General features: G+C 42.1%; 1 protein-coding gene across 6 annotated transcripts in view; it reads right to left on the bottom strand.

Moving 5' to 3' along the window:
• Nucleotides 1-19: 19 nt before the first annotated feature.
• DAZAP1 (DAZ associated protein 1) overlaps nt 20-18,272 on the bottom strand; it is a 26,260-nt gene continuing 8,007 nt past the window's right edge. For 4 of the 6 annotated variants that reach the window (XM_083811073.1, XM_083811071.1, XM_083811070.1 and 1 more), the window contains 7 exons: nt 16,475-16,523; nt 11,892-11,974; nt 8,352-8,505; nt 6,841-6,870; nt 6,284-6,424; nt 5,239-5,421; nt 20-1,019 (listed from right to left, as the gene is read on the bottom strand). In XM_083811073.1, the coding sequence (XP_083667199.1) occupies nt 847-1,019; nt 5,239-5,421; nt 6,284-6,424; nt 6,841-6,870; nt 8,352-8,505; nt 11,892-11,974; nt 16,475-16,523 (813 nt within the window). In that variant the 3' untranslated portion in view covers nt 20-846. Of the gene's footprint in view, nt 1,020-3,199; nt 3,289-5,238; nt 5,422-6,283; nt 6,425-6,840; nt 6,871-8,351; nt 8,506-11,891; nt 11,975-16,474; nt 16,524-18,272 lie in introns of all 6 variants that reach the window. The other 2 variants (XM_083811074.1, XM_083811075.1) reach the window with 2 other exon arrangements.

The raw sequence follows: 18,272 nt of genomic DNA, 5'->3' as shown, positions 1-18,272 counted from the left end.
AAAAAAAATGGAGACAGGCTTGTGTTTCTAATCCAAATGTACTTCTCTTTATTCAAACCAGGGGTAATCACTGGTTAGTGCAAAATGCACCTAAACCTTTTGCCTGAGGGAAATCTACATCTTAACAAGGCCTCCGTTAACCCCTAATGAAATCCACAGAGGATTTGAAAGAGTTTGAAGCACAGACCTAACGCTGCGCTTCCTAAGTGACTCTGTGCGTCAACAAGTCTGCACCTGCCTTGTTACCAGTTCTACACCGTCAGGTAACAACAGCAAAATACACTCAGTAGATTTCTTTTTAACTCCCAGAGTTTCTGAACCATCCGCCCCACCGCTAATGTCAGGAGTAAGGGGGTTGCAGCTCACCCTCACTTCCAACAGTGCTAACGGAAACCCTGTTTTAAATTAAAAAATAAGCCAGCATACATAGTAGAAAATTTCTCTTAAAAATTTCACAATCTGTAAATGTATATATTTTTTTTTCTTTTAAACATAAAAGTTTACAATATACGGTAAAACAAAGGCTCAGGAAAAATAATTTCAAAAAAAAGAAACCTGAAGTTTTTGAATTAAAGCTGAAGACATTTTTAAAACCCTGTAGTTTGAACCAGTGACATTTTCTTTATTTGTGCTGATGGGTTAGAGAAAGGAAAATATTTAAAAACTGCAGTCCAAACACCCACAGCGTTGCCTTCAGAAGCCATCTCCCCCACCCCCCAAAAAAATGTTGTTAGGTTTTTCTTCCATCAAGTATGTGATTGTCACAAGTTCAGAAGTCTGGGGCTCCTGGGCTCGGCTGGTCCCAGGCCCCCCGTGGGGACAGAACTCCCTGATTGCCAGCCCACGCTAGCGCCTGTAGGGGTGAAATCCTTGCACGTTGTGGTTCTGTCCTCGTCCGAACCCGCTTCCTCCTGCAGGTGGGCCACTGGATGGTTGCACCGAGGGGCCTCCGTAGGGAGGGGGTTGCTGGCTGGGATCAGAGAAACCTTGTCCAAAACCACTCAAGTCTTGTCCATACCCTGGGGAGAAGGGGAAAAGGCAGCAGTCAGCTTCCAGCGTCGTTCACGCGCGCGGAGCAGCAGAGGTGCAAATTCAAAACCTGACGCCGCTCCCTCCCCCCACGCAGCCCCTGGAACACGAGCCCTTCGATCTAACACGGTGAGATAAGCAGCTGCTTTCAGTTCTTCACGTTATCTGCCTCCCGGTACAGAAGGACCAGGTTAAAGCAGAACCGAGGAGGCGCGCAGAGGTGGCAGGTTTCACTTTTGAGGTAATCCTGCCCAGCCAGCAGGTAAGGCTCTCACACTGCCGCTGTTCAGAAGCTTCACGTGGCTCGCTGGCAGGCTGGCAGTTCATTCTGAGTAGCGTTTTTTTTTAAATTTCGTTTTTGTTTTGCTAAAAGCTAGCGCTGTCAGGTTCAGCAGAGATGAAGATGCAGCGAGGAAGTCTTCCCGGCATCTCACGGCTATTAAACGGCAGCACCTCTGACTGATGGCGGAGAGCTTTTAGAGCCTCGCTTTGCAAAGGCAACTTCATCTTCCCTGAACAGTCAAAAACTTCTGCTGCTGAAAAGACACGCTGGAGAAGATGCTTCAAAAAAAAAAAAAAAGCACTGCTGCCTGAATGTGTGTTTTAGTTAACTGGCCTCTTTCAAGAAATGCTCAGTTCCTAAAATTGAGACTGAAACACGAGGGGGCAAAGCTAGCAGAGCAGGATCCCAAAGGCTGCGACCGCTCCACCCGTTACAGACTGCGTAAGGGAACCTAACTCAGAAACAACTGACATGCTTCCCCTAAGGCTCATCACACGAACAGGCTGACGTCTGCTTGTTGCAAGTTCAAAAATCCAGTTCCACTTCAAAACCTGCCCCCCAGTGCTTGCTGCTGCAGATGCTGATGAACGCTTTCACCCAGCTGAAGATCAGCAGCAGCGAACAACGACACAGCAGGTCCCCACGTCCCCTAACCACCACCTGCATCACAGCTTGGGGAGGTTTAAGCCTGAAAGGCCGCTCAACTGCAGCACACACGAAAGCGTGCAGGAAATTAGTATTTATATTAATATTTATCCTGTTCTTCCTCAGCCTGCAGAACCCAACGCTCCCCTCCTGCTGCTCAGCGAGGCTACGACCACCGCCCTGCACAGCGCCCGCACCAAAGCCCAGATTTGGGCTGGGCAGAAACTGGGAATAGGGACAAAGGGCGGAGATGAAAAGCCTTGCTGGAATTCTTGCTGCCAGTGCGAGGGAGAACTAGATGTGAATTAAGAACGCTGAGAAACTAAGAAATTTAATAAAAGTTCCCTTAATTAAATACAACTCAATCATAACAGCGGCATCAGCGCAAGCCTCAGCTATAAAAGATGGTATTAAGAACCCTAATTGCTCGGTACATTTCTGCAGTTCTGCTTCTCCCTGTGCAGGCTTAAAGCAGGTTTAACTCTCTTAATCCCAAACAAAGTCTCTTAGCATGTCTTCAGTATTTCAATTTCAAGCTCTGCCTGTCTCTCAGGACTTGCAACTGCTAATGAGCCTTAAAACACATCTATCACAAGGCTTCTATTAGCTAAAAATGCTAATCCAGGCTTTTTTTCATACCGAGATAAGCAGACTACCAAAAATACAATTTAATTGTTTGCCAAGGGGCGAGGCTCAGAAGGAAAGAAAATGAAGTTACTCTCACTGTACAGCGCAGTGTCAGAGCATTCAGTGGGGGAAACCACAGCTCTCCATTTGTTTATCAAAAAGGAAGCCTCCAGCACGCAGCTGAGCAGCCAGACACGGAAGTGCGCGTTGTCTTCCCTCGCTGTGGCTCCTGCTGCAGCTCCCAGCTTGCACCAGCACCTCACCGTGAAGAAACACACAGCTCACCTGCCCTTCCAGAGGGCTCTGCTTTCTAAACGAGCCGTGCCAAGCTTTATGGTCTCAATCTCTGGCTTGCGGAACCTGAGCTCTGTTCGGTTACACGAGATAAAGTGTCGCCAGCGCAGCAGCTTGGGAAGCAATCAGCAGCGTCATTCGTGTTTCAGTCGTGAGTCCTCCCTCCGAGCTACCAGAAGTGTTTTGCCCTTACTTGCCCAAGTAAACATTTGAGCCACGTTGTTCCCCCCACCCCCTTAGGAGAGACCCTGCAAGAAACAAAAGTTAGTTTCCCCGAGGCAGACATATCAAGAGCATTGGTTGTAAATAGGCACCACCTACCTAGATCTCTCACTGCTCAGCCTGACCATAAGAGTGTAAACAAAGTATTGGCGCGTAGCCTGAAGGGTCTTGAGAATAGGTACCCAGCCCTAGTAAGAAATGAGGAGACCAGGGTGACGAACCCCGAGAGAGCCCTGTGCAGAGATAATTTTTCAGGGTGAGGGAGACACACCCGTGTTAGCGTTTAATTTACTCGTGTTTACATTCACCCCGGCTGTAAACATCGCAGCATTTAAGATGCTGTCAAGCCAGGACAAATCTGAAAATGCCACAACGATTAGATAACTCAGCGCCTCTTTAAAGCCCATAAGCCTTATGCATTTACGTAAATACATGCAGATCAGCGAGGCTGCCTATTGTACAGCAGTGCTGCTCGCTAATTTGCAAACACAAGAAGAGCCGAAGCTCTTTTTAAAAGTTTAAAAGATTTTACAGGTAGCTTTACGGACAGGTGGATGACTGCTGCACATTAAACACCTCTTTCTCTGTTAGCACTTGTGCTCGTAACAGATTTCAAGCTAAGAAACCACTCAAGGTGAGAGACCACCTTCAGTTGTGCCTTAAACCAACCTTCTTAGCCTCCTTCCTCAAACCGCAGTACCACACACCTTTTCCTCCCTCCTCCCTCCCCACCCGACACTCTTAGAGACTAATTAGAAGCACTTTAAATATTTCCCTGGGAAATAGGCTTCCTAGAATATACAAGAGGCGAGTGGCACCACACACACCAAATAGAGGAACCCCCACAACGTTGGAAAACAGATTCTTCCTAGACTTCTGAAACACCACAAATGTTGGCTTCCCGCAGAATGTAAATGATTATGCGTGGCTCTGTATTTTATTTAGTAGGGTCCACCCCCTCTCAAAAGGGATCTGCAAAGAGACAAGTTCTTGCAAGACAAGAAAACCTTCCTCTTGAGTCACAAGGGCAAAGCTTTCTCTGACAGCAACTGTGTTTAGAACAAATTTAAAACATTTCAAGTTCATCAACATGAGAACATCTGCTTGCTTTACAAATGCACCTGGAAGGCTAATCTTCCGTGTTTTTTTTAAACACATTTTGCATTTTTGGAACTTCAAATAGTATCTATTCAAATAACTTTATGAACTGTTTATTACATAAAAGTTTCCGCAGGCACTTTAAATAAAACAGTCAGGCATACGCTAACACATGGAGAATCTGTCCAAGAGTGGAGCAGTAGCCTTAATCCATGGACCTACTGCATGCAAAAAACTGACTGCAGAAGTGGAAGACCACCAATTCCTTCATCTTCAGAAAAAGGAGTATGCCACGGACAGGTCTTGGGGACGACACTGATTAAAAGTAGGGCTGCGTGGAAGAGCAACGCGAAAACTCCATCTTAGTTTCCACAGAGAGGAGCACAAGCGCTTATCCAGGTGTAGTTTTGTTTTTATTTTGTTTGGTAGTACTGTCTGACTGGCTTAAAACCTGTTACACCAATGTCTTTCATCAGCTATCTCAAGCAGTTACTTATCCTACAGCACAGATTAGCACTGCGTAGGCATTACGTGCTTCTGACAAAACTACAGCTCGTGGTAAGGCAGGGAAGGAACAGGGGATGGGAGGAAAAAGCATGCAGATTGGATTTTAATACCCCATACTGCTTGCATCTCAATGCTATTCTTAAAGTCTATTCTCCGATCTGATCAAAGTCAGTTAAACAAAACAGTTGTCTACAAGCTGCATGAAGCTATTAGGGAGGAAAAAAAAGTTTTAACTGCGGATTCAGGGAGAGAGCAAATCAGTGACTTATCCTGCTACTGCAGAGGTCTCTGAAGACTATCTCACAGGATACAAACGATGTCTAGAGCTGGTTAAGAAAATACCCGCTGGCTAGAATACCTGCTGGATGATTTAAGGATCCCTTGAGAGCTGGTGGCTGGCATTCCCCCCCTTGACAGAAGTGCCATCGGTGTTAGCGAACAGCTTCTGAACACTGACTTTGCACCCAAGTAGAAAAGCAAAGCAGGACGGGAAGAAGGATCAAGCTGAGTTTATTTTACATGCAGTTACTTACCAAATTGACTGTAAGGGAATTCTGGCTGAGCAGTTGGGGGTTTGCTCATGTCCTGAGTTGCCTGAGATGGTGGTGGTGGTGGTGGAAAAGCTAGTGGTGCTGCCCCCGGGGTGGCAGGTGGAGGGGGTACTCCAGGTGGGGCAAACTGGTCAGGTGGAGGAGGAGGAGCACCATAACCAAAACCTGAAACACAAGCAAAGTGCAATGTATGTGAAGACAAGGGTCAACACCTCCCTGAATTCTTGCTTGGATTTAGTACAATGCACTTTTTTTTTCCAGTAACAGACTTGTAAGAATTTAAGTCAAAATGTTTTCTACTTGTAGCTGGCAGACAGTAAAAACAACTTACATTGTAACACAGAAAATCTCACCCCAAAGGAAGATGGCAGCCACATCAGCAACCAACAAAGAGAATGTGTGATGGAGTAGGACTAGGCAGCAAGTTCTTTGTGTTTGTGTGCACGACCCGATGTGAGAAGGAAGCCATGTTACCACATTCAAGATCTTGGGGGTGGGGGGAGAAGGTGCGAAGGTATCTCAAGCAAATGGTTTCTTCTTTGGAGAAGAACCAACTCTGGGTCACTGTGTGGCATTTCCTACCTTTTTTAAAGCAAGTTTGTGACTAGACTTTTCAAAAGGCGGCCCGAGGGCGTAGATGTTCAAATCCTATTTACATTTCCAATGCCACTTGTGACCTTAATTCCTTAAGCTTCTCGAAAAATCCCAGCCTGCGTCTAGCCCAGGTCACCGTGCAATAATCTCTTAAGTTTTCTCACAGATGTCATAATAGAGGTACACAATGAAACTAGATTTGTTTAGCAACAGATATTTAAACTAGAGAACAGGCTATTACAGCACCCAAGAGAAAGCAACCCAGCTACCTGACAAAAATAGTTGATGACAACTCAGAATATACAATCTCGGCAGAGCATTTAAGGATGGATTTAAAAAGCGTAGGGGAAGCTCCAAGTCCAGAGAAAGATGAGCAGAAGCCAAACACTGAATTTGGTGATGGATTGCACTCAGACTCCTGAACGTCACTTACTAAATGGTGGAGGGGTGCCATAGCCCTGTGGAAATCCTTGTGGAGGTGGGAATCCCCCAGGAGGCGTAGAGACTATGTATGAGGTAAATGGTGGTGGCGGTGGAGGAGCTCCTCTGCCTGGAGGAGGTGGTCCGTATCCACCTAGAAAATTAACAGAAACAAAGAACTGAAGTGGCTCAGTAACGCAAAGTCTGCGTTCTCTAGGTGGGGTAGAGCTGTTTCCTCAATTTCAGATGCAGCCTCAGCCTTCTTCGAATTCTTACTTTGGGAAATACTTGTCCTCCAAGTATCCCTGCAGTAAATTGCATTTGAGAACGTAATTCCTTGATACCGCATTAGTGGAGTTGGCAGCACCGGGATGCATGTCAGCTCCCTTTACGGATTTGTTAACAACGCACTGTCGTCTTCATTCTTTAAGGACAAATTCAATCAGGCTTTTAAACATACAGGCTGTTAAATACTACAGAAATCCACAAATCACTGTGGATTCTTAAAGAAATTACAACCCCACTCAGCAGGATTTTTCTATTAAAATCAGTCCCATATAACGTACTTACCAATCGCCTGTCCAGCTGGCACCCACATCCCTAAAACAAAGCAAAAAAAGCAAGTTATACACTTATTGAAGCTGTTTACTATGAAACGGGAATGATTTAGAGAAAGTTTATCTTGATTTAGGCTCTGGAATAGACTAGATATCCTCCCAGTGTCCCTTACGTTTCTTATGGTCAAAGATTTTTTTTTTTATGGTCCAAGAAGTCTTAAAAGGCTCTGAATTATTCAGCAAATAATGCAGAAACATGCAGCAGTCCTCAAACTGAAGTCAGATGGAGTGCTCAAAAACTGAGCACACCCAGCCAAGAAACTGCATTAGTATAAAAAGCACCGACATACTGAGAATCACAGCAGACTACACATCCAAGGTATTTTAATACATTATCAGGTTTATCCTATTTATTTTTGAAGTTTTTCAACCATAAAAACATCTTCCGCGTTCGTTGCAGCATTAAGATAGAAAGATAAATGCATTTATGCTTTACACTAATCTTTCCAGTAGATCAGCTATCATTTTCTGTACAAATAACCACACTGAAAATAATCTCGTTTCTCAATTTGTGCAGTTGCAGATTAGCACATCTGTGCAGAATGTCAAAGCCTCAGCTGCAGCTTTCAAGTTAATAAGCACCATGGGGAAACAAGCAATCCCTCCGCTGAGGTATCATCTATTGTAGCAAGAGATGAAGCACTGACACTCCCTCTAGCCCCCCAGGTGAAAATTTCTCATATCGGAGCAAGCAAGTTCTGTTCTGTCAAATGCAACTCAATTATGCCACTGTATTTCTCCATAAGTTATCAAAACTGTCTTTGGATGAACTCAGCATATTTATCCCATCTTTAAAATCTGGTGGGGTTAGAGCCATCAAAACCAAAACACATGGCTGCTCCTTTCAGCCCTTAAGGGTTCAAGCTAAATCAAGACCATTATAAGCAGTAAGTGCTCCCCTGCACCACTGCTGGCCCCATAGCTGCTTGTTATTTTTCCAGGCTACATTAAGCAATAAAATCCAGAGACAAGACCATCTGTTTTTCTCTCATCCCTTGCAAATTTTACTTATAACTTCCTCTGAAACTGCCTCATCCTTGAAAATGCCTATTTTAACAACATTTTTCATTCGGGTCTCAAGCAGGTCACGCTCCCACAGCTGGAGTCCCAACTTGAGCTTTCTCAGCACCTTCTCCACATTACCAAAAACCATGCTCGTTCTATCCAGGGAGAGGCAGAGCCAAACAGAAGAGGCCAAGCACCCTCTAAGAATGCACGCGAGGCTCAGCACAACCCACTGACCTCTGCCCTATGCAGCAGCGTGTTTGGGGAAAAGGAGATGAAGGACTGCTCTCAGAAGACTTGGGAAGGACTGATGCAGTTTTAGTTCTGCTATCGACAATCCAGCACGGAGATAGCGTTGATGAACCTGCAAATTCTGCCATGTGCCAGTCTTACCAAGTTATCGGCAAGCTTTAAGGACAAGACTCGCTCGCGACAGCGATAAGACATCCAGAGAAGTACCTTGAGGGCCGTAGCCTTGCTGCCAGGTAGGAGGGGGCTGACCCGCCCAGCCATTGGCAGCGCTCGGCATGATCCTGCTTCCCCACTGACTGGCACCGGGCGGCCCTGGAGTTTGGCTTTTGCTATCCCGAGGTTCCGCGCGTTTCACCTCCACCTAAACAAACAGAGTCGCCATTTAGGAGAGATGGTGCAGGTCAATCTACCCCCCTTCCCTTCACACACACCCTTAATTAACACTTAAGACTACACTTAGCATCTTATGACTTATGTCTAAGTACTTAATTATTAAACTTAAGGCCGGTAATTTAAAATGTTTCTCAGGTACAGTATGTGTGATGGTAAGACGTTACAAGTCCAGCTATTGAGGTATTTCAAGCAAAACACATCCTACAAATCATTTATGTTTTATCATAGTACAATATTCATTTGCTTTAATCTTAAAACAGCAGTACCCTCTTACAACAACTCTTCACTTAAAAAAAAGCGTAATCTTTTAAATTGTTCATAGACTATTTTAATACTTAAGATAGGAGTTACAAAGACGGTATTTTCAGAAAAAAATCGAGTAAAGAGTACACTCTGAAAAAGGGTACTAATGCTTTAACCATTCCAAGCGTTTGGGGTTCATTTGAAAGTTACAGTTTAAACCCACCCCATCTAACTGCAATTTCAGCTCGGCTCATACCTGAGAAACACACGTACGTTTGTTTTGTTTTTTGTTTGCTTGTTTGTTTGTTTTTTAAACTTAGAATTTATTTAAATGTCTAATGGAAGATAAAGACTTACCTTCCCCAGGCTAACGCTTAAAGAATCTCAATTAACTCAAACAATGTCAGAGGGAATGGATGTGATAAGAGAATCTTACATTACATCTAACAAAAAAGTAAACAAACATGCAAGTAATAAAAATGGACAGTTGAGTCAATAAGAAGCAAATCTTCATACTGTGTTAAGTCAGTGACAAAAGCCCTCCTGTTTTTAAAATTAGTAAGCCACAGCGCTTAACTTATTTTATTCAAAGATAAAATGTCCTAGTGTTCCAAGCCATCGAATAAGTGCATTTGACCTACTTAAAATAAGCTGCACATTCAATATAAACCTCTCAAAAAAAAAAATCCAGTTTCTGATTTAATGAAACACTCTCAGCACTCATGCATGCTGAATTAAAGCCTTTTTTATTTTATGATTAATTTTAATGGGTGCCAGAGTACAAAGAAAATAAATCGCAATCATCAATGGGCCTGAGTAGTATGGAAAATAAAGTATTCAGAATTCTTCCTGCCATGTCTTAAAAACCATTCATGTCAGAGAACAAACAGGAAATAGGCACAAGGCAAGGACAAAGCCCCCCACCCCCAGCCCACTGCAGATGCCCCAAGGACATTATACATGACAGTAACCAAATCTCTGTCAGCTGAAGGCCCTTCCAGAGAGGAACCAAGGGAGTTTTTCAAAGGACTCAAATTAATGAGTCTTAACACATTTGCCTTGAGGGAATTCGGTTATTGCTTACAAAAGCAGAGTCCTTCTTGCAATTTTAATTTTTTTTTCCCTTTCAACAACATATGGATTCATTTCAGCAATACCTTTTTAATTACCAGAAAGAGAGAGATACCATTTTTAAAGCAGGCATTATTAGTCAATGAAGGGAGCGGAGTGTTCTGCTGCTCGTTCCTCTGTGTGGAAGAATTCCATTAATTTTTCAGTGCGCATTTACAAGCAGCAAACTGCCAAAGTGAGGGCTGAAAAATGCTCGTGCAACATTCTCAACAACCAAGTTAAAATTCTGCACCTGCCTCAAGCCCAGTTTACACCAGTAAATGAGGCAGCTCCACCGGTTGTATCTGAAGAAATGCTGCAGATTTCTGCCTTTTGTGTCATTGAAAGGGAAAAAAAAAAAAAGAAAAAGATTTCATTTTCATACTGAAATTGTTTGAGAAACAAGGGAGAACTCTGAATTAGCACTGACAATATTCCGCAAGCTGGCAGCACAAGAGGTGACATTTTGAAGGCTCACACAGGGTTCTCCATTCTTTCCCAGACCCATTACAGCAGATGAACCACCCTTTGTTCATGTTTATATTTAGCACGTGCTGCTTTGTGATACGACCTCTCGTTGAAGTGGTTCGGGTGAGTTTAAGGCAATTTCAAGAAAAGATCAGAGGCTGGATGCAGGACACAGATTCATACACATACCGACGTAAATAAATTTAGGGCTGTCAGTGCCTTTGCTCACAAATGGGAGTGCTCAACTGCTCACAGGAGGAAAATACTGGTAATCAAGCACACTAACGTTCTTGATTACACAAACACATTTCTTCATTTGCTGCATTTCCATTAATTAGGAAATCAACCCACCCCTCAACCCCAAAACAAGTTCACAGGAATAAAAAGCATTCTGTACTGCCTAATTAACCAAACAAAATTCCACTGATTTGCAAGAATATAGCCCCTGCTAGCTAGGTAAATGTTTATAAAATCTCGGGCTATAGAAAGACTTTAAAAGACAATGCAAAATTTTAAAATGCAATAACTTAAGGTGACAGCATTCTCGGGTTTCCTTGAAATATATTCACTCTAAGGTTGGCAGTTCTAAGGTTTACTTTAAAAACTGCGGATAGAGAGAAAAGCTGCAAGGACTTAATTTTACCAGAATTTCCTGTGGTTAATTTTCCTTTCAGAAGTTATGATTTTCCCTGTCTAAAACTGGGGTGTCCTGAACAATTTTCTCTGCTTTTCATTTTTTCCACAGGTACAAGCATGTTCCTTGCTGAGTAACATCAAAGCGAGCATAAAAAATTCCTCCCTATCAAACATCCACTTGCTGACAACACAGTATGAAGATGAAACAACCAGAGGTCACTTAACTGCATTGTGGTTAAATACTATATAGAGTACGTGGGTTTGTATCAAAGTTTCACAGTAAGTGACCCAATTTTTTAAAAAACCAATCCTTCATGATGTTTTTTTTGTTTTGTTTTGTCTCTTTTAGTTTAAGGTTATACAAAGCAGATTTTCTCACACCATCTAAAATTTGAGTATCAAATACACATCTGAAGGAGTGGTATCTTAAACCAAGCCTTGAACAACTCAGATTTCATTGGGATTCTCGATCTCAAACGGCTGGAAACACCTACCTTCTACCCTCGCACCTAGGAAAGCAGTGCTCAGAAGATGGGCAGTCGCCATCGATTCCACCCAACATAAGCTCCATTCAGCCAGAGCAACCCCCCAGGTCTGTAGCACAAGGCCTTACCCAAAATAAAAATAAAAAATAACAAGAAAACAACCCGCAGCCTAAGTTCTGAGGCTTTCAGGATCTACGTCTCTTCTACGGGCTAAGACCCACGCTAACTGCCTCTCTCACCCCTTTAAGCAAACTCAGAAGACTTTCCCCACCTTCATGGATAAAGCCTTGAATTTGGACTTGCACGCTCTCCCACCTAGCTGGATCGGTACCTAGGTTTGTTCACCAGTGAAATTGCTAGTTGCCCAAGACTTGGTTCTTTCTTAAGGTAAAATAAAACTACAACTACACACTTTTTTGCCCATGATGTCGTGAAAATGCATGTTGACAGCCTGGTCCACTGATTGTTCGTCCTCGAAAGTAATAAATCCAAAACCTAGCCAACGACGAAGAGTGAATCAAGGTAGCAGGGTGTTGTGACACAAAACAGGATGATGAACAGTATTAGGGGCGGACCAAGGGTTCAAGCAGGGGTTTCAGATAACCAAGACTTGTGTTAAATTTTCAACAACAAAAAAAAAATCAGTCTGAGAAAATTGCAATGGATACTTCCCCGTACTTAGGCAATTAATGCCTCATCTTGGTTTCACACATGCAACCTACAAACTGAACAAGTTAACGATTTTATTTTTTTTTAATTTGATTCCTATCCTACCTACCAGGAAATGGAAAAAAGTGCTAGCATAATCAGAACTGTGCCACATGATCAAATCAAAATACTTGTGGGACAGCAAATTAGAAGTAAAGAAGCTTGCCTGCTCCTATCTTTGATTTAAGCTAGGATCCCAAAGAAAAACTGTTCTGTCCCTACGCCCCCAAGCTGCAAAGCAACTTCCTCCCGTCCCTTACCCCACTCTTCCAGTTCGGGAATATTTTCCGTGGAAAATAAGAACATTGTCTTTGAAATGTAGCTGTTAAAGCATGAAAAAATTTTACCACTCCATGGATGAATGAGAAGCTTCAGAAACTAACAACCTAGATCAGAGGTTCTCAAGTTTTTCACGCCTTGGAGAAAGCGCTTAATAGACGATCCTTGTTCCAAACCCGGCATCCCCTGACGACCGAAGCAGGGCTGCTTATACAGCGTCACACTTGCTGGCGTGTCTCTATCTATTTTACTTCTTGCGTTTCCTGCTGCTTTTCCTGCAACACTTTTCAGCCACTCTTTTTGTTCAGGCCATCGCTACTAACTGCTCGAGATCCCCAAGGGTGCCTCACGCCCTTTTATCTGACCGCAGCCCTTGATGTTGGCAGCTCAGCTGAGTCCAGCAGCTATTTAAAAGGCCATGTGGGACGGGGGGGGGGTGGGGGTCTCACGCCTGTAGCAGACACTGGACGAGAGGCAAAGCCCCAGGTTCTAAATCGCTTCTGGAGGTCACACTTTGAGAACCACTGCACTTAGGTTGTAGCTGCTGATACTGCCGAGAGAGTGGCAAAATAGTGGTTAATCTCACAGAACACGGAGGCTGGTTCATGCCATCAACCACTTGTTGCTGGTGTAACAACCGAATCCCAGGAAAGGTAAGAACACATGCAGTACATAAGTGGTGCCATTCTTTAGATTAGCTAAGGGTAGAGCAATAAAATTAGAAAGAAAAACGAGGTGCGGCATCAAAAGCATATGGAACATGGATGCATTTCTGCTTTTCTGAAACCCAAGATTTCCCCCTTGGTTTGCATTTTGCTTTGCAGCTAGTGCTGACAGCAGCCATATATTGCTCTAAAGCGTTAAACAGAAATACAGTATCTATAACAGTTAGTGTCTCTCTAAGCTTATCCAACTGGGTTGGGTAAGCCCAAAGAGGCCTATTGTAGAGAAAGTTTATATATAAAAAAATACACAAAGATACAGGCCAAAATAGATTCCAGCAGGTCAAATTCTGCTGTCAGCAACAAGAGCAAAAGACATCACTAAAATAAAATTAAAATAAAAAAGGAAAAAACTTAGCATTTCCCACACACAAGAGACTGGCAGTATAAACGAAGTTTTGTTGACCTGTGATGAAAGCAGCCTCAAAATTGAGAGCAGCATTTCATCACAATATATTTGTCTGAGGTTAAAATCTGCGCATTAGAGCCAAAAGAAAATTATTTGTATTTAAATCACACATTTAGTATTACTGCCTTTATCTAAAAAGGCATGAGAAAGGAAAAGGATGGATACGGTCTACATATGCAGGCTGCTCACTTGATTCTGAGAAGGCTGAAGGAGGGGAATAGGCTGCGATATGGGGATGTGGTTTGTTGGAGGGGAAGAAGGAAGGAAGAATAAGAGGTCATTGAGGAAGCCAGTAAAGAGAAAAAGCATTCAAAAGGGCCAAACGCTGCAAGATAAGGAACAGTGAAGAAATCAGAATACAATACACAGTGAAATTCCAAGAACGTGAAATTTTAAAGACAGCAGAAGTGACAAAGCCTATCATCAAGCAGCTTTATTTTTCAGAAGACAGCACTTTATTGAAGGCTAGAGAAACTCAATGCCTTTAGCAGGAACCCAAGTGGACTACCAAACAGAGCTACGAGGCTGGTCTGCAGCCAAGGGAAAGAGAACACAGCAAGAACCTGTAAATTACTTCCCAGTGGTCGGTTCAGCAGAGAATAGAAAGCATGAGAAGCAGGGACTGCAACAAAGCCACTATTTCACTTAAAATGTAACGAGGCTGGCTGTGCTTGGGACTCCGGCAAGAATTCTGATGAAAGCAGTGCTTGCAGAAGAGCTAACCACGAGTAGCTAGGGGCGGCAAGTAAACAAAGGCGACTTGGATGCTTCGAGACAGGCAGGCAGCTCCTCGAGGGTATCACGGTAGTTCTGACACTGAGAACCTGGTTCCCAGCGTTCTTGCAAGAAGCTGAGGGTAGAGGAATGCTACTGGGATTAGTAACGGGTAATTTGTCCTTCCTTCTACCGGCAAACTGGTGAAATAACGTGCAGGAAGGGATCTGTTCAGAACGCAGGGATGGTAAAAGAAGAAAATGGAAATGGAAGAAGGCAAAACTGACAATGATACAAGTAGAAGATGGTAGCGAAGTGGGCTTTTAAAATTTATAAAGATAGAGGAATTCAGGTATCATGTTAAAGGGACAAGCAGGGACTGAACAGCACTGTACAACAGAATACAGATCAGAAAAAGCGGGAGAAAATGTGTTCTGGGATGCACGACCAGGAGCACCAGATACAAAGGAGCAATTTTTCCTAGCACACCCCGAGGGATTAACAAGGCCATTTTTGGAGATGACAGTTAGTTACACTACATAAAAGGAATCTAATGGAACAAAAATGAAAGCCAGAGCAACAGGATTCAAGAACGCTGTTTAAGAAGTCAGACAAATAAAGGAGAAAGTATTCTGCAGTACATCTGCACACTGGATGGAGACAGATACGTTTTCAAACCTGAGCACATCTGTCATTTCTGCTTCAAGCTACCGAGTCGTAAGTGGACCAGAAGCCTTCTATTAATTTTTTTTAGTATAGCTCTAAGCAGAGAAGCCATTAATTCAGACCAGGATTAATCCAGAGCAGGCATGATGTTTTAGTACCTTTTGCTCAGACGCTGTAAGGCTGGGATAAATATCACAAAGATATAGATGATACAGTAGTTACTGGAATAATTCAAAAACTTCAACCACAAATTATACTCATTTGCCCTTATCTTGCTCTCCACTGCTTCCTCTATTTGAAATTAGATGCTCTAAAGCATTTAAATGGATGAATTTATGTTCTGCTTAAATAGAAGACATCTGTTGAAAGAAGATTAAGATAGCTAAGGCAAGAAAACAAAACAAAAAAAAAAAACAAATATATTGAAACTTCGTTTACACTCCAATAAAAGACAAAGCCCGTCCCTCCTCTGACTGTGGAACTGGCCTGTACCTCTGTGATAAATTATCACCTAGAGAGAAGAAATCTAAAGAGATATCGTTAATCACAGTCAAACAATTCACAGAGAGAAAAGGAAAAAAAAAGAACTTACTTAACATTACCATACTTTACTATGAAACACTTAAATATGCCACTAAGGATGTATGTCTAAATTAAAAATAAAACTAAGACTTAACAGCTTAATAAATATGAAGTGAAGAATATATTTCTTAATAATGAGTCAGAGGAGAAATGAGAGTTCAGATGGCAAACTATTCTCTAGCATGTAGAACATGCTACTAGGTGGTAAGTGCAACTAAGCTTCACTTATTTAAAATATTGCCTCTTAATAGTCAAACCAGATGAGAGATGCAATGGAAGGTGGATGGCATGAAGCTTGCTTCATATTTTGACCAAAGGTTACCAACTCGATTAAAACAGTCCAGAGAGACTGTGTTTTTTTTTTCCATTAAAAAAAGCAGTCTAGTATATAGGCAGTATATATCCCAATCAAAATATATATTTTTTGAAATCATTTTATGTAGTTTAAGAACTGCTTTTCTCGGATTTTAAGTGAAGCCATTTAACCAAAACAAAAAGCATGTAATGGATGGATTCTGTCCTAATCCCATGTTCAGAAGTACTCTGAACTAGAGCACCCCCATGCAATTATAAACATCAACATACCTTTCATGTGGAACAGGAGGAAAGTCTGATGATATTTTTCCCTACTGTACCTTAAACCACAAGAGTGGCTCAAGAATCAAATTTCATTCAAATAAAAACTAGCAAAAAAACAAAAATGAACATGAAACATCTGACTTTAAATGCACAGATACCAACTAAAGCTGTAGATGAAGAGTCTACACTTAACGTGATATTTGCCAGCGAATTATTCTTTTTCCTGAGGCAACACAGAAAAAAAAAATCTACCTTTTCTGATGGTGTGAAATAGTTTGCCATCTGACTATAGGAGAGTATGAAGAAATTTCAAGGACAAACTAGATCAGCCTTTACCTCGGGGCCTCTGTTTCTCTGCGTCATAGATCATTACAACTTCAGTGACCTGGAAGAGAGAAGGGAAATTCTACTAACTGTGCTACCAGGGGAGCGTTATAAACAGTTACCACAGGCTGGTTTCCCGCACTCTATCCACAAAGCACAATTAAATGCTTGATGTAGCCATCAATACCGGTCTGTCCTAGCACAGTGCAAACAAATTGGGAATACTGCTCTTTATGGGAGTCTAAGAAAAGCCTGAATTCATCTGTTCCAAAAAACTGCCTCATTTTGGCTTTTTAAGGTCTCATCACGCTTAAGATTTTAATGTAGCGTTAAGGTTGCTCCACTGTTTATACTCACATTATAGCCTATAAAAACTCCAAAGGTCTCTGGTTCTCGACACACTGTTCATCAGCGTGGCTTCCTGAGACTACTTTTTCAATTCTTAAATATTTTCACTCTCAATACGAAAGGCACCTTTAACTGCATTACAAATTTGCACAGTTTCTCTGAATTTCTTGCATGTCAGCGTGGTGCAGTATCAGCTATAAACTGATGCTTCAAATAGCATTACAAAAACACTTATGGGCGATCTGTATGCATTTAGCTACAAAAAAATCAAAAAATGAACTGAAGGTCGTTCAAGAACTTTGAAGATTTTCTTCAAACTAAGCATCAATATGAGCTATAAGTCAGAACAGAAACAGAGTTGCAACATTTATTTCAAAGGCAATATTAAAATAGCTGAAAGGAACTGCCTTAGAGGTTTTCAGATGCAGAAATAGTCACGAAATGTAGGTGATGTCATGGAATCACAGCTCTGCCTTCAAGTCCATTTATCTTAATTTTTATTTATTTTTTTTTTTTTTTTACTATTAGCTTAAAACTTGATGCAAATTCATCTTTTACCAGCAGCTAGAAAACACGCTTTTCAAGTTATTACACCATACACACTCACTCGAGTGTATCCTATGGGATGCTAACAGCTGAGATTTATCCCCACTAGGGGACTTTGCCACGTGACAGCGGCAGACTTCTTTCCACTGCTCCGTTTGGATCCCCTTCTTCACATTGGTCTTATTTCCCATCCAATTACCATGTCTAAGAAACAGTCCCTGCTTTTGCCTCATCACTCTGTGGCTACAGAACATATACAGGAACCTCTACTTCTCCAAACGCAACTCATTAAAACTTCTACGTTGACTTCCTGATTTCTATACTGCTGTTAAAGTTCTACTACTTACTTTTCAAGGCGCTTACACTTACTGGCTGTTGCCTTCTGGTTTTGGTGGAACATAACCCTGTATCTCCCAAGCCATCCAGAGGTCAGAACTGGAAGTTTTCCTCAAGTCTGTGAGGAAGAGCCTTTAGAAATGATGCCCCACAGCTGTGGAACACGCTCCTCCACTTTTATTTATAAGTCTTTCAAACTAAAGAAAGAGTTACTAGCGATTCCCTTTTGTACTTTATTTAAAATTTGAGGTAATCATTTTTAAATAGTACCATTGATTAACTTAGCCACTTGAGAAAGAATCAACCAATCCTTTGCTGCCGCTAAGAAATTGTATAGAAAAACAATTAGCATGATCTTCTGATTTTTTTAAACACCACTCAAAGATGGCAAGCTCGTGTCCGCTGGCACATCCTGGAATTCAGCTCAGGGAACCTTTAAATATTTCAAAATTATCTACAGCTGAGTTTAGTAATTGAGCTTAGTAATTTACCATCTTGGAAAGAGGCCACAACAGTTGGGATAAATGGGAAATTAAAACTAATTAGAAAAAAATCAGAAGATACACTCGTTTTAGTCAGA

The sequence above is a fragment of the Anser anser genome (assembly GCF_964211835.1).
Source record: "Anser anser genome assembly, chromosome: 25".
NCBI classification, from domain to species: Eukaryota; Metazoa; Chordata; class Aves; order Anseriformes; family Anatidae; genus Anser; species Anser anser.
This window is presented reverse-complemented; position numbering and strand designations above follow the sequence as displayed.